At 44.3% G+C, this 15,253-nt stretch overlaps 1 protein-coding gene across 1 annotated transcript; it reads left to right on the forward strand.

Moving 5' to 3' along the window:
- Nucleotides 1-4,751: 4,751 nt before the first annotated feature.
- LOC102148104 (ferritin light chain-like) lies at nucleotides 4,752-6,083 on the forward strand. The gene is made up of 2 exons (XM_023620745.2): nucleotides 4,752-4,768; nucleotides 5,317-6,083. The coding sequence occupies exon 2, from the start codon at nucleotides 5,503-5,505 to the stop codon at nucleotides 5,938-5,940; it is 438 nt and encodes a 145-aa protein (XP_023476513.1). The 5' UTR covers nucleotides 4,752-4,768; nucleotides 5,317-5,502; the 3' UTR covers nucleotides 5,941-6,083.
- The last annotated feature ends 9,170 nt before the right edge of the window (nucleotides 6,084-15,253 follow it).

Raw genomic sequence — 15,253 nt, forward strand, 5'->3', positions numbered from 1 at the left:
AACACTCATTACCAATATCAGGAATTAAAGAGGGGATATCACTACAGATTCTACAGATATTTAAGGGAATATCACAAATACTTTTCAGCCGACAAATTCAACAATGTGAAAATATGGACAAATTCCTTGAAAGACACAAATTATCAAAACCCAGATGTCTTTCAGCCAATGAATGGATAAAGAAATTATGGTACATCTGTACCATGGAGTACCACTCTGAAATAAAGTACTACTCTGAACTGTTGATACCCACAAGAACGTGAATGGATCTCAAGTATGTTTTGCTAAGAGAAAGAAGTCAGACTCAAAAGAAGCCATACATACATATGTATGCAGCCATTCCATTTATATGACATTCTGAGAAGACAAAACTATAGGGAGAGAGAACAGATTAGTGTTTGCTAGGTGTTGAGTGGGGCAGGGGTGGGGTAGGTATTAACTAAAAAGCAGCAGCATGAGGGAATCTTTGGGATGATGAAACAGTTGGTATCATAACTATAGTAGTAGATATACAACTCTATGCATTTGTCAAAACCCAAAAACTATACACTACAAACACTGAATTTCACTGTATGAAAATTTTAAAGTAAAAATTAAAAACCTGAGGCTCAGAGAGGTTATTCAAGAATCTCACTCAAAGTAACACAGCTTGGACATGGTAGAGGCAACATTTGAACCGAAAGTTTTCATGGCTCTAAAGCCCACAGCCACCACCACCCACACTACCTCTGGATCCCTTATGTGGAAGCATAGGCTCTCATCGACATTGATTTCTCTGTGTTTTCCAAGTCTTTGCTCCAAAGTGATTTACTGATACTCGTGTCCTCACCAGCATATATTCTTTCTTGTTGCAAAAATATATTTTTTTTATTTTGTACATTTGGAGCACTATCGTCAAATGTGAAAGTGCTACAGCTGTGTTGTTCTTCACACACCAGACTTGTCAACATTTGTATGAGGATACACACACACACACATATACACACACACACAGACATTGTCTGTAGCAAGTAACAGAAATCTGGAGCAGATCTAAATACTTGTGTTACTAAACCATTTTAATATATTTCATGAGAACACTCTGAAACACATTATGGTTTTATTATTTACTTTCGCAAAAGAACATTGTATGGCTATGTAAATAAAAGTTATAAAACAGTTGGGAAACCTCCCATGAACGAAAGGTCTACACATCAGTGTCTAAACTTAGACTGTGACTCTCCCAGGAATGTAGCCTACTTTTTTCAGCCTGGGGCTTTTTCTTTGGAGAATTTTTTTTCCTTTGGTATCTTTGTTTTTAATTTAATTCCCATTGTAGGCAGAAAGTAAGTCAACTATGGAAAAGTGAGGCGCTAATTTATTATTGCCATTGCTCCTGTTTGACAAATAGGCACAAAGAAGAGGAAAAGGTTGAGTTTCTCAGAGTCATATGATCTCAGTGACAGAACTGGAAACTGACCTCAGGCCTTCTTGCCCTTTATCTTGGTCTCCAACTGTAGTATGTTTAACACTTCCTTCTCTTCTCTGAGACACACCCTGCTCAATTTTTTAAAGTAGTTCAATCTAATTTTTAACAGATTTGTAGTTGTTTGCATGACGTGTCCTAGGGATATTTACACAGCTGATGACTCAAAAACTAAATGAGAAGAGTCATTTGAAGGGGAAACCCAACACTGGGCTGAGAAAAAAATCTTATTTCAAGAATGCAGGCTCTTGGTGACAGAAAGAAGGGCTGATGGGATGGAGGTGAGGTGTCAAATTGCCTGCTCCTTACTAGGTAACTACTTGATAATCAGACTCTTAAGTAAACTGATTCCCTCTTACAGACATTTGGATACTGTGTGTTGTGTTGTGGCAAAGGAAAAAAAAAAAAAAAGCACTTGCCTCACATTCAAGATATTGTGTGGGTAGGTTCCTCCTGTATGGAAAGGCTGGGTGGCATAATGAAAAAACACGTAGACAAACTTGAATGGTGCCACGTACTAGATCTGTAACAGAGGAAAGTTACTCAACTTCTGTATGTTTCAGTTTCTTCATCTATCCAATGAAGACATGTAATTGTATCCACCATAAACTTCTTGTGAGGATTAAATGAGTATTTGGGTAATAAGGTGGTGTCTTGAAAAAAGGAAGTTGGATTTATTCTTCACACCTAAAAAGTGAAACTATTAAAGTACTAGAAGAAAACATGGGCAGATTTATTTTATAATCTTTTTGTGTGTGTGTGAGGAAGATTGTCCCTGAGCTAACATCTGTGCCAATCTTCCTCTATTTTGTATGTGGGATGCCGCTGCAGCGTGGCCTGATGCGCCAAGTGCTGACAAAGCAGAGTGCGGGAACCTAACCACTACATCACCAGGCAGACCCTTTATTTTATAATCTTGGAGTGCTAAAGGCCTTTCTAAGCATAACATAAAACCCAGGAACCATTACAAAAAGCATAGTTTAATTTATCAATCTATATAAAAGATTTTTTTAATTCTGCATGTAAAAAAATGCTATAATATAATGAAATACTGTGCAATTCATTGCTCTATAGTAATCACATGACAACATGAGAAGTTGATTTTTTCCTTAGCAAACAAAAGTTCCTCAGGTTACTAGGCACTGCCTCCTTAGGAGAAAGGGAGGGAACTGTAAATAAAACGTCTTTTTCTGTCATCAATAATTTTTAAAGGATCACACTTGTAAGTTAAGAAAATTAGAGCTAAAAAATAAAGACTTTCTACTGACGTTTTCCTAACCAGGGAAATTTGTTTTCAACACATAAACCAAGGATCTTTTTCTTAACCAGGGTTCCCAGTCACTAGGCTCCTATAGGAATAGATGAAGAAAATTAAAGTCAGTGAGGCATTATTAAAAGGACCAGGCTTGATTTTTCAACCCAGGGACAAAAGGACAAGGGTCCTTGGTGAGGGTCTGGGATGCTCATGGCTTTGCTGTTTAGACCTTCAGAGGAGAATGAGCATGTGGCCCACCTTCTACCAGGAGTAATTAGCCACCAACTGTCCTCCCATGGCAGCAGGAGGGTGCTGGGTCACCATCTCCTCACCCTGGGCAGATGGCTGGGGCCTCTAGTCTCAGCCAAAAGCTCCGCCCACCACACCTCCAGGCCAAGTTGTTTGTGACAGGTGGAGAAGCATTCCTTCCTGGAGAGTGCTCTCACCTCAGACCACTCCCCACACACCAGTTCAGCAGGTCCCCAAAGCTGGGCACCTGGCACACCCAAAGATGGGCAATTCAGATTCAACTTCCAGAGAAAATCAGAGACACTTTGGTTGATGAGCATCTTTATGTGTGGAATTCCCATCTGCCCTGTCTGTACTTCCCTCAGCCTTGTCTGTACTTCCAGGCACAGTATAACTCTCATCTCCTGTCTTGATTATGGGACACTTGATGGGTTTTAACACACATAAACAAAGACTCATGCAATTTTCTCAATAAATATATTTTATTTCTTTCCGACATTGGGCCTTACATTTATTACAGAATTATCTTGTAAAAATCATACTCAATAAACTGCCATCTCTAACTGTCCCAGAAAAGTGTGATTCTAGAATTCTATTCTTTCTCCCATTTGAAAGCGCATTATTCAGAGCGCACTGGCCTGCTACTTGAAGAGTCTCTGAGAGAAAAAACAGCCTCTCTTGTATCTTTTCCCATTATGTATGAAAGAATTGCCTATACTCCCAGGGCCAAGGGACAGATGCCAGGGTGAACTGAAGCTCAGCAGTGTGGGATGACTCTGAAAATATTGACATTCGACAATAGGCCCCAGCCACCAACTGTGACAACTCAGCAGCTGGCCCAACCCAGACAGGTTATAGATGCAGCCAAAAGAACTTGTCCCCAACCTGTTCCCAGATGAAGAGGTTTCAGCTGTGGACAACTCCTCTGACTCTCACCCCAGGCAACTGGACACCAGCCCTGACTTATTTGTGACTTACTGACAACAACCAGAGAGAATTGCTCATGTGCAGGGAGATGGATTTTCCTCTGGAACCTGCCCTTTTCTGTATTCATAGAACTTTCCCACAACCCCTAGGAAGGAGGACATTAGCTTTCAAAAGAAAGCACTGTTAGAGTGATGGTAGGTAAGTGCTCATGACAACAATGTGCTGCCATCGCCTCCTGGTCTCCATTACTGCCCCTGATGTGCCTTGGCTTCAAGGTGGTCTACCAAGTCAAGCAGAATTTGCCTATTTCTCAAATATTCTTCCTCCTCCAACTCCCATTTTCTGATACCTCCATGTGTCAATCAGGGTCCACTCAGAAAAACATAACCCATACCACATATGGGGAACTAGTTATACAGGTATTGGAAAAACCAAAAAGTCAACAAGAGATATTGAGGCAACCTAGAGATTAGCAAGAGCAGGCAACTGCTATCATCCCTAGGGCTGGAGGAAGAAGGGCAGGAGGTGGTGTTAACAGAGTCCAGGAGCAGAACTGGAACCACAAAAGTGGTGTTACCTGGTTGGAGGCACTACCCCCATCCTCCCACCCTCAATCTACCAGTGCTTCCCACTGGCAGCACCTGGTTGGCAAGGCAGCCTGGGAAATGTAGTTGTAGAGTCAGCCCTTTGTAATACCAAGAGTGGAGAGTGGAGCTGAGAACAAACTGGAAAATGACTACCACTCTCTGAAAATGTCATTTCTGCAACAAATGAGGGCTCAAAATCCTCTCCAAGTGGACTCTGCCCTTTGATCAGACTACCTGACATAGTGCAAAATTCACAAAGCAAGGGAGTCAGGCGTTGTCACCAAGGTAGGAGCAATGACTTTGCCCAGTGTTTACCAAAGAGGGTCTTTGTAGAACTAGTTTTGGGAAATGTTAGCAGTTGTGGAAGGGAGGGAGGGAGGAAAAGAATCTGGGAAAACAGGAGTTTTTTAAGTGGAGATTAGGAAAGATCTGATTTGCATTTTTACAAGAGAAACCTGGTTGTGGTTTACAGCAGGGCTTCTCAAACTTTAATGAGCATACAGATCACCTAGGGATCTTGTTAAACGGCAGATAATTTAGCAGGCTGGGTTAGTGCCTGAGATTCTGCGTTTCTAGCAGGCTCCTAGGTGATGTCAATGATGTTGGTCCATTGACTGCATTGAAAATAAGAATTTAGAGAGACTTTTGAGTTTGTGTAAATGATGATCCAGGAGGAACAAGGTATTGATCCAGAAAGAGAGAAAGAAGATAGAAGAGGCAGTGCACCCTGCGGTCCGGACCTGTCTCTTGCTTCAAGTGTCTAGACGGTACAGACCCAGGGATGCCCCTTCTTCCAGCCTCCGACCACCCGCCAACTGTTTTTTCCATTGCAGCTTCCAGGACCAGGTCCTCTGCTCCCACCAACACCACACTTTGTGCTTAGCTCCTTATTGCCGACCAACCTTGAGCTCTTAGATTCATCAGAATTATTCCACCCAGGTGGAGACGGCCGTCAACCATCTGGTCAACTTGCATCTGTGAGCCTTCTTCACCTACCTCTCTCTAGCTTTGTTTCCACCATGAGGATGTGGCTCTGGAGGGGCGTGGGCTGCTTCTTCTGTAAGTTAGCCAAGAAGAAGCCCGAGGGCTCTCAGCGTCTCTTGAAGACACAAAACCAGCACGGTAGCTGTCCCTTCTTCCAGGACATGCAGAAGCTATCCAGAACTAAGTGGGGTAAAACCCTGGACCCCGTGGAAGCCGCCATGATCTTGAAGAGGAACTTCAACCAGGCCCTTTTGGATCAGCATGCCCTGGATACTGCTGGCACGGACCCTCATCTCTGTGACTTCCTGGAGAACCACTTCCTAGATGGGGAGGTGAAACTCATCAAGAAAATGGGCAACCACCTGCCTTACCTCTGCAGGCTGGCTGGCGCCCAGGCTGGACCGAAGGAGTATCTCTTTGAACGGCTCACTCTCAAGCAGAACAAGGAGTCTCTGGAGCCCAGAGGCCTTTGAGGGGCCCCTCTGGCATCCCCCTTGTGTCAGGCCTTCTATCTGAGACTCTTCCTGCAGCCACTAGGCAGGTTTTTTACCACCTTTTAGCCCTCTCACAAGCCATGGAGCAAATGGAAACAATAAAGCTTTTTGCAACAACAAAAGAACAAGATGATTCTTGAGACTGGGAGAGAAGATAGGATGCTGGGCATAGATAAAGGAAGTGGCCTTAGGTGGAAAGAGAGATCCTCTATGAAAACAGGAGGGAACAAAGATGTAGGCAGAAGCAGGAAGTTTAGCGTCCAATAATTTTGCAAAATTCTTTTGATCAATATTAAATAGATTTCAGTTCATATAGATTTCTTAACTGTGGTTTCTTTCAGAACCTTTAATATACTAATGCATAGCGTGAATCAATCAGAGGTTTCCTAATCATAATTGACTACAGTCCTCTTCATGGATCACATAAGGGCCTTCTGTTCTGGAAAACATACCCTGGAAAATACTGACCTACCTAATATATGCCTGGACTTGCCTAGCTATTAAATGGAGACAATGGGATCTTATCTGACAATTACTTCATAACGATACTGTGAAGATAAGTTTGAAAAATATATATTTCATAGTTAAGTTCTCAGTGTAGAGATTCAAATAGGGAAAGGCATATGTTCATGAACAGTATAGTCCAGGTGGTCATCTGAGAAAGTAAAGCAGGCTGTTGTCCAGGAGACCTCCCAGGGTGGCATTTAATTACTTTGCTGAATTTACCAAAGCTCTCAGTCTTGCAGGCTCAGAGACTCTTTCCTCAATACACCAAAAGCAGACATCTCCCAGAAGTAAGTGTGCATGAACAAGTATCTCAATATAGAAACAAACTGGGGGCTAGCCTGGTGGCACAGCGGTTAAGTTCACACGTTCTGCTTTGGTGGCCTGGGGTTTGCTGGTTCAGATGCCAGGCACAGACCTATGCACCGCTTGTCAAGCCATGCTGTGGCAGGCTCCCACACATAAAGCAGAGGAAGATGGACATGGATGTTAGCTCAGGACCAGTCTTCCTCAGAAAAAGGAGGAGAAAAAAGAGGAGGATTGGCAGCAGATGTTAGCTCAGGGCTAATTGCCCTCAAAAAAAAGAACTAACTAAAATTTATTGATTTACAACAGTGAGGGCTGTATCTGTCACATGGGCCACTACAACCTTATTTATTCATTCAAGAGTATTGACTGATTGCCTATTATATGCTGGGTCATGAAATGGGCATACGATCTAGGCAGCACTAGTCAGTGTCCTTCCTGGGAAGTGATGCACAGATCTTTCTGCTGATGTTGTTAAGCTTGAGAGGATGTGACTCTTGGGCTGCTGGGGGGTTAAAGGTGTTGGAAAGGCCTGTCTGCAGAGAGAATAGGATGGACATGCAAAGAAAAGTAGAGACAAACTGTGTTGAGAACTGGATGGAGAGAGAATCCTACTGCCAGTGAGGTCAGGTTTCCAGTCCCTGAGACCCTAGGTTCTTTGGCTCTTCCTTGTACCCTCTAAATTAGCCCATGATCCTTCCCAGTTATCTGAATTGATAAATTCTTTCTACTTACGCTGATCTTAGGTTTCCGTCCCTTGTAACTGACAGAGTCCTGACCTGTGTACCTGGTATGTCACTTGTATGGAATAAGACAAGGCATTTAGAGCAGCTGGTGCTCTCTCGTGATTCATGAACCTTGACAGAGAAGATGAAAGATACAAGCTAGGCAGGAAAGCTTTTAAGGCTAATGTGTGCAAAATCTGAGAAAAGAGACTAAAGAATGGCATTTTCCTCTCTGTGGCTTGACAAAGCACAGTGTTGACCTTTTACAAACACGAAGGATAGAACTGAGCTAGTCTTTTAGATATTTGGTTGCAGAATCGGTCAGTACCAGCCCATTTCCTTAGTTGTTTCTCTTTTGTTCACAGCTGCAGCCTAGTGTTCTGCCCCCAGGCGCAATCACAGCCTGATAAAAGAGGCATCTGACTAGCTCCAACCCCATAGCTAGGCATCAGCACGCATGATGGGCTCTATTCTGGTTGCAGTGACCCAGTTCTGATCAGTGAGCTCTGGTCTCTTGTCTGAGGATGGTCACATCCCCAGCATCCCCAACTGTTCTGATTATTTGCCTTTTGCATTGTCTCTGTTCCTGAATTCTTATTCTACTATGCTGCCTAGTATGCAGTACCTCATTCTGCCTCCTCTACTATGGACTATAGATTTGCTCGTTCCCTCAGGCCAGTGGTCAGTATCTAGCCACCCTCTAACCCATCACCCTGGATTTTGCACATCCTGAATTCCTATCTTTCTACATTGCTTATTTATTTATTTATTTTTTAAGATTGGCACCTGAGCTGACAACTGTTGCCAATTTTTTTTTTTTCTGCTTTATCTCCCCAAATCCCCCCCGGTACATAGTTGCACATCTTAGTTGTGGGTCCTTCTAGTTGTGGCATATGGGACACCGCCTAAGTGTGGCCTGGCGAGCAGTGCCATGTCTGTGCCCAGGATCCCAACCGGCGAAACCCCAGGCTGCCGCAGCAGACAGAGCATGCGAACTTCACCACTCGGCCACGGGGCCGGCCCCCTTCGCTGCTTATTGTAACAGTTTCAGGAGGCTCAATTAATAACCTCCTACTCTCCTTTCAAGTTCTCAGCCAACTGAGAGATAAACACAGGAGTCAGACAGACGAACAAAATACCAGTTTTATAACTGGTAAGAGTGATAGGGAGTAAGTGGCATGTTGTGTGCCTCACACTCTTGCTAATAATCTTCACTCTGGAATTAAACTAAGCATTCAGCAGAGGTGGTGGCATGGCATACTACTCTAGCCTGTGTGCCCTGATGATGGTCCTAGGGCCCTGGCTGGGCAGCTGGCTGCCAGCACTATGTCCACATCACCCAGTCCCCAGTGACAACTGCCCTGGTGGACTTCACCTAGCATCTCCTTTGGGTTCCCTAGAAGCAGATGCTAAGACAATGACTCAAGAGCAAGTAGTTTATTTGGGAGCTAAGAAAACACCAGTAGAAGGGTTAGTGAGACAGTATGGGAAAGGCAGACAAATAAAGGGGGATTGACCTTATCAAGCTAATTACCGTGGGGACAACTGGAGCTCAATCAGATGGGGAACTCTGGGAGCCCATGTAGACTCATGCTCAGGTATCCCTCCCAAGGAATGAGGAGTCTTGCTATGTATACACTAACTTTCAATCATCGGTTGAAGCTAGTGGGGAGTGGGGATGAGGCAAAGGGAAGAACAGTAATTCCTGGACACTAGCAGCCTGCCACACAGGTGAGCAAAGTGGGCTTCAATGGGCAGAGAACAGCCCTCAGACAGAGTTGCAGGTGCCTGCAGTTAGAAATTGAGCTGGTGGGGGCTGAGGGGATGTGAATAGAACAACACCAATGTCATTTAGCCTCTGGATTCTATCTTTGATCCTAAGGAGAAAAATCTGAATGAGAAGCTCCTTTGTTTCCTCCTTTGAGTGACTATGACTCAGGCTCACACCACCTCTACCTGCATCACCACCGCTCCGCCCATGGAGACCAAACCCATGACGGAACAGGGCGGTGAGGACCTGACCTGAGCTGGACCTGCCTCTTTGGCAGCAGCTATTGCGAGGCCAAGGAGAGTGAGATCACATGGCTGTGTTATCTGAGGACTTTCCCCCAGGCAAAAAGTAACCCCTGACCAAGGAACTGAGGAAGAAGGTAGAGACAAGTCATTTCCCATAACAAAAGAAGCAAAAAGAAATGTTTCTAAAGTAGCAATAATAAAAAACAAATTTTGATTAACCATGCAAGAGGAAAGATTGAGTTGTCTTCTATTTTTTTTTTTTATAAAAGGTGGCATTACAAAATTGGTATTATATGAAAAGGTAACCAAAGAGTAGACAGACATACAACCTAGGAAATGTATTATAGAAGCATAATGACCACTTCATAATACTTTATACCCTCATCTTCTTTCTAGTAGGACACAGAGGCTGGATGAGACAGTCCTGGCAGCGGCTACATGTTCTATCCAGAGTCACCACCCCTCTTTGACATTCAGGCACTTTTTTGAGGTCTTACTCCCTGGGTCATGTCCTTTTCTCCCTAGAGTCTGCCCTCTGAGCCTCCCTTGTCCCCCCTGAAAACTGAGCATCTCTGGAGTGACCCACCCATCAGATATGTTTATACAGTTGGTACATGTCTGAACCATAAGGATGGATAGGGATCAAAAGTGCTCCCTAGGAGCAATCCCAGGAGATTCCGAATTCCCAATGTGGGCCAATGGGGAAGGGGTGTTGCCTAATCACTGCCGTGAGCATTGCATCCCAGCTCATGCCCTCTTGACACCGTGGCAGTAGTCACTGTGGGTACTCCACCCGGATTCCTTTACCTGAAGAATTTAGAGCTGCTGTGGGTGCTGTGACCTTCTCCTGTGCTCTGCCCTGGGGGAAATTACCCTTGGCTCCTAGGAGCCAACTCCCTGGATCTCCCTGGGAAGTTATGCCACCATTTCCCTCAGGGGCAGCCAATGATTGAGCAAGACAGGAGTGCAAAAACATCAGGGTAGGGCAACTCTGGGTTTTGATTTACACTCCACAGCACTGTCCAGTAGAATTTTCTCTAATGATGGAAATGCTTGTGTCTACTCTGTTCAATAGGGTAGCTCCTAGATACATGTGGCTAGTGAGCACCTGACATGAGACTGAAGAACTGAATTTTAAATTTTAGTTGTTTTTAATTAATTTAAATTTAAATAGCTACATGTGGTTCTGGCTACCATATTAGACAGCACAGATCCAGAATCTCCCATGGATCAGGCCAAGGTTAGACTTTGCCTAAGACCGCAACCTTACTCATCTCTCCCCATTTTCCTATCCTATTTCACTCCCTTCTTTACTGGGTTCTCTTGAGAGCACAGCCTCAATAAATCATGTGCACTTGAACCTCTATCTCAGGATCTGCTTCTAGGAACCTACATGAGACATTATGTTACAATTATTTAACAGTAAATTACAGAAAGCTTAAACCCTGAATCAAAAGTGCACATATGAATTCAGTACCAGTCAGAATTTTCTTAGCAGAAAGTATAAAAGAATCTCAAACCCATCTGGATAAGCATCAAGGAAATGGATTATCCTACACCTGGAAGTCCAAGGATAGGATAGCTCCAGGGTGGGATAATTCAGTGGCTCAGTGACATCCTCAAGGACCAAGTTCTTTGAATCTTGCTGGTCTGTCACCCTGGTGAGCAGACTTCATTTTTGGATCACCTTTCCCCTCATCATCGTAAGGTGGCTGCCAAGTGCCAGCCTTCACATCTAGATACAGCTGTGTCCAGAAAAAAAGACCATCTTTTCCAGTGTGTCTTTTATTAGGAGCAAGAAAATCTTTCCCAGAAGCCTCTTTCAGACTTCCCCTTGGTTTCATTGGTCAGAACTGCATCACACGGCCATGTCTAAACCAATCAGTGCAAAGGGGAATGGGGAAACCATGACTGTCATAGAACAATCAGGACGTGCCCTGTGGGTCTGTGGCCAGCCTCTCCTGAAGCACATGGCTGAGCAGAGAAGGATAAATACCTAAATACAATATAGCATCTATGTGTATGGGTTGGGAGCTGATTACAATGAATATTAGAGAGACAACCACAGTATCAATTACAGGTTTCTTTAGGCCAGCTTTTCCTACAATATGTTCTGTGAACCAGCTATGTGAAAATTATTTAGAGGTCTTGTTAATATGCAGATTTCTAGTCCTAAGGCATTGTCTGATACATGGCAGGAGCTTAAGAGATATTGGTTGGAAGGAAGGCAGGGAGGGAGAAAGGGAGGGCAAGACGGAGACCTACGGAGTGAGAATCACCCTCAGATGGTTTTTCTGCTCACTAATGCTGGAGAACAACTAACTTAAGCTGAAAGCTAAAGATTTATCTCTAGTCCCTTCATTACCAATCTCCCAGCAGAAGGGATGCAGTACGTGATCACGTTGCCACATGTATGGCTCTTTGCTATAACACTCTCGGTGATGTTAAGATGACAAGAGTGCCTATCAGTTGTACTTAACATACATTATTAATACGGCTCTCAGCTTCACTTGCTGAATCCACGATTCCTGTTACAACACTTCATGAAAAATAAATGAGTGTGATAATGCCTTCCACTTTGTGGACTAATATATTAACAAACATTTAAGAAGACATAAGTATGACGTTTGTGGAAAGTACCATCTGGGACCAATTTTTAACGCAATGAAAGATCTCAGGGGTGGTTTTGGCATCTGGAAAGCAGCTGCCACTAACAGTAAAGGCTAGCTGTTTATCTCCTGAATAACTCCAAATGGAGTCTGATATAATGCTCAGGCTCCGGTTAACTAATCTCAGTCTCCAGGGAAAAGAAAACCTGAGCAGTGACAGACATTTATGTCAGAGGAGGGACTCGTTGCCGGAGAAACCGAACAGGGATCAGCTCCATTTTATTGACTGTGAATACTTTGACTTTGCCAGTGCCTGCTGAGCATCGTCATTGGATATCTAAAAATCATTTCAAGTTTAAAAGACCCGAAATAAAGTTCTTGATTATACCTTTATAGCTGATGTTCCTGTCTTCATTTTCCTCTCTTCCTTGTCTTGCTGTCTCTGCACCTCCGCTTCTGCTCCGCCATCACCTCCCTAAGAAACTGCTTGCACCCAAGTCCTGGCTTCAGTCTCTTCTTTTGAGGAAATCCAAACTCAGACAGGTGACATCAAAGGAACAAACGTTTCTTAAATTATTACTAGAACACTATTTCAAAGACATTATGAATATAGTATGCATGCCGCACAATTGACGTATACTTGGAAGGATAGCCATGGTTAAAGAGGCACGAGAAATGGGTAACAACATTTACCTCTGGGGAAAGGAACTGGAACCAGGGAAGGGATGAGAAGGGAACTTAGTCTTCTCTGTGACTTTTTCTAGGTTGAATGCTTTTGCCTAGTGGAAAATAATTGCCTATTTTAAATCAAGGCTGTCATAGTGACTCTGAAATCAAGTACGTACCCAGGTTGAACCAGCCCAGTATGGAATTTGCCTTGTGCCTGCATTTGGGGGAGTGACTTCCTCATTCCTGGAATCTCTTCTTGGTGCCATAACCACAATTTGTTTAAGCTGCTTTGTAAAGAGAGCCCAAATATGTAAAGACCTACTGAACTGGGTGAGCAGAGTCACAAATAAGAGAGGATTTGTCATATGTAAAGCTCCATGGCTGAAACTAGGGGGAAAAAAATGTATTTCATGGTCCATAGGTAATTAATGCAACAGATTTCTACTGTGACTTCCACTGTGTAGCCTCATTACCCTCAAGGTTTTTAGGTCTTTGATTTGAAAGTGACTGACAGGGTGGGATTACCATGGGATAATTAAATTATTCTCCATTTCAGAGTATATGCTACAAGTCAGTGTTTCCCAAAGAGTGAGTGGGACCCACATATCTCTGGGGTCCAGGAGGAGATTTTAGGTGGTCCCTGGCCTTTCCTAACTATGATCTGCCTTTCATGGTGAACCTTTTCATCCATGCCCTTTAGGGGAAAGGGTTTGCCGGTTCTAAACAAGGCTGGCAGAGAGAAATATTGTTGCAGGACTGCTGACAGTGATGGCTCCTTCTGCTGATGGAGGCCTGGGTAGAGAAGGCTGTGCCTAACACCCCAATCAGAGTCAGAGATAAGGAGGGACTTCCCCTATCTCAGCTGACGGATGGAGGGTGAGAGAAAGCATCATGTTGCGGTAGCTTCTCTGGATCTGATAGTGAAAGTGAGGCTTCAATTGGCTACATGCAAAACATTATCCTACAGAATGGATGAGGACAATTATCAAGGATAATTCTCTACAAATTATAAAATTCAAGGCAATCACCACCACCCTGCAACTCACTTAGATGAGTTGAATATTAATTGAATACATTCCCTAAATTGTTCTCAGATACCTTTCCACCTCCCCTCAAGCTACCAGAGGGCTCAGGGCTACTGTGCTGGTGTTCTCGAGTTTTTGGTATTGGTCACCCAGCATTGCCTCCTTAACCACCTGGGTTCTAGGCTGTCTGCTTTTCTCAGACTCAGGTTTCTGTTAGACCTTGGCTGACTCTCTCAATCCCTGGCTGCAGACCTACTCCTAGCCAAAGTTAAAAGGGAACTCAGAATGGGCGGAAGCAACAGATGAGAAATCATCAGGCAGAAGCAATGAGCCAGACCTCAGAAGGGCCAGATATTTTTTGTTTTGTTTTGTTTTGTTTTGTTTTGTTTTGTTTTGTTTTTGAGGAAGATTAGCCCTCAGCTAACTACTGCCAGTCCTCCTCTTTTTGCTGAGGAAGCCTGGCTCTGAGCTAACATCCGTGCCCATCTTCCTCTAGTTTATACGTGGGACGCCTACCACAGCATGGCTGCCAAGCAGTGCCATGTCTGCACCCGGGATCCCAACCAGCGAACCCCGGGCCGCGGAGAAGCGGAACGTGCGAACTTAACCGCTGCGCCACCGGGCCGGCCCCAGAAGGGTCAGATATTAAGAGATGACCAGCCATTGGATGTCAGGAACAGACAAGAAAGTTGAAAGTCACCAAAGAGATACTCTTATTAAGTCTGCAGGTAACAGCAGAGAGTGCTGGCTTAAACAACAAAATCTAGATTCAAACAGAACTCAGTTCGCTAGCATGTAGCAACATGAAATTTTAAAGGAGCCAAAGCGCTTTTGCTTTGGTATCACCATGCAATAAGCACTGATGGAAGACACTTGGTTTGGGAACAATTTTATGCGAAAAACATTTCGGAGTTTAGACCAGCACAGCCGCAATGTGAGCCTAGACTATTGATCCTGGGTGAAGGAGAATGGGATTTCATGGTCCCCTTGAAGTCTACACGTCAGACCACATCTGGGATGTGTGGGTCCTGGTCTGGGTACAAGGACTGAGATGGGATCTTAGCAGAAGGCACACAGATCCCCTCTCCTGGGCACCCATTCCCCACATGCTGTGACTGTTGGCTGCTAACGGCTTACAGCTGTAGCCTGCTCCTGAGACCTCCCTTGCCCAGACAGGAACCTCTTCACTCTAGAAGCTTCCTCCAAACTCCCCTCACCCCCAGAGCCAGTGACTGAGTGACACAAAGTACAAAAGACTGAACTGCATGTCTCAGGTGAGCTAACTCTGTGGTGCCATTCATGCTCCAGTGCTGCACTGGGGATCAGCCTGAAGCTCATCTCCAGCTGAGACCCCATCCTTGCTCAGCTCTGTCCCCTGCCCCATCCTGGACCCCTCATACCCCTACAGGTGTCCCCTGAGGGCACCCCCCACCACCAC

This window comes from Equus caballus, chromosome 16, assembly GCF_041296265.1.
Source record: "Equus caballus isolate H_3958 breed thoroughbred chromosome 16, TB-T2T, whole genome shotgun sequence".
Classification (NCBI taxonomy): domain Eukaryota; kingdom Metazoa; phylum Chordata; class Mammalia; order Perissodactyla; family Equidae; genus Equus; species Equus caballus.

Bases quoted from the DNA above. Each gene is read 5' to 3' on its own strand.
- LOC102148104 (XM_023620745.2), top strand. From the start codon at position 5,503: ATGAGGATGTGGCTCTGGAGGGGCGTGGGCTGCTTCTTCTGTAAGTTA.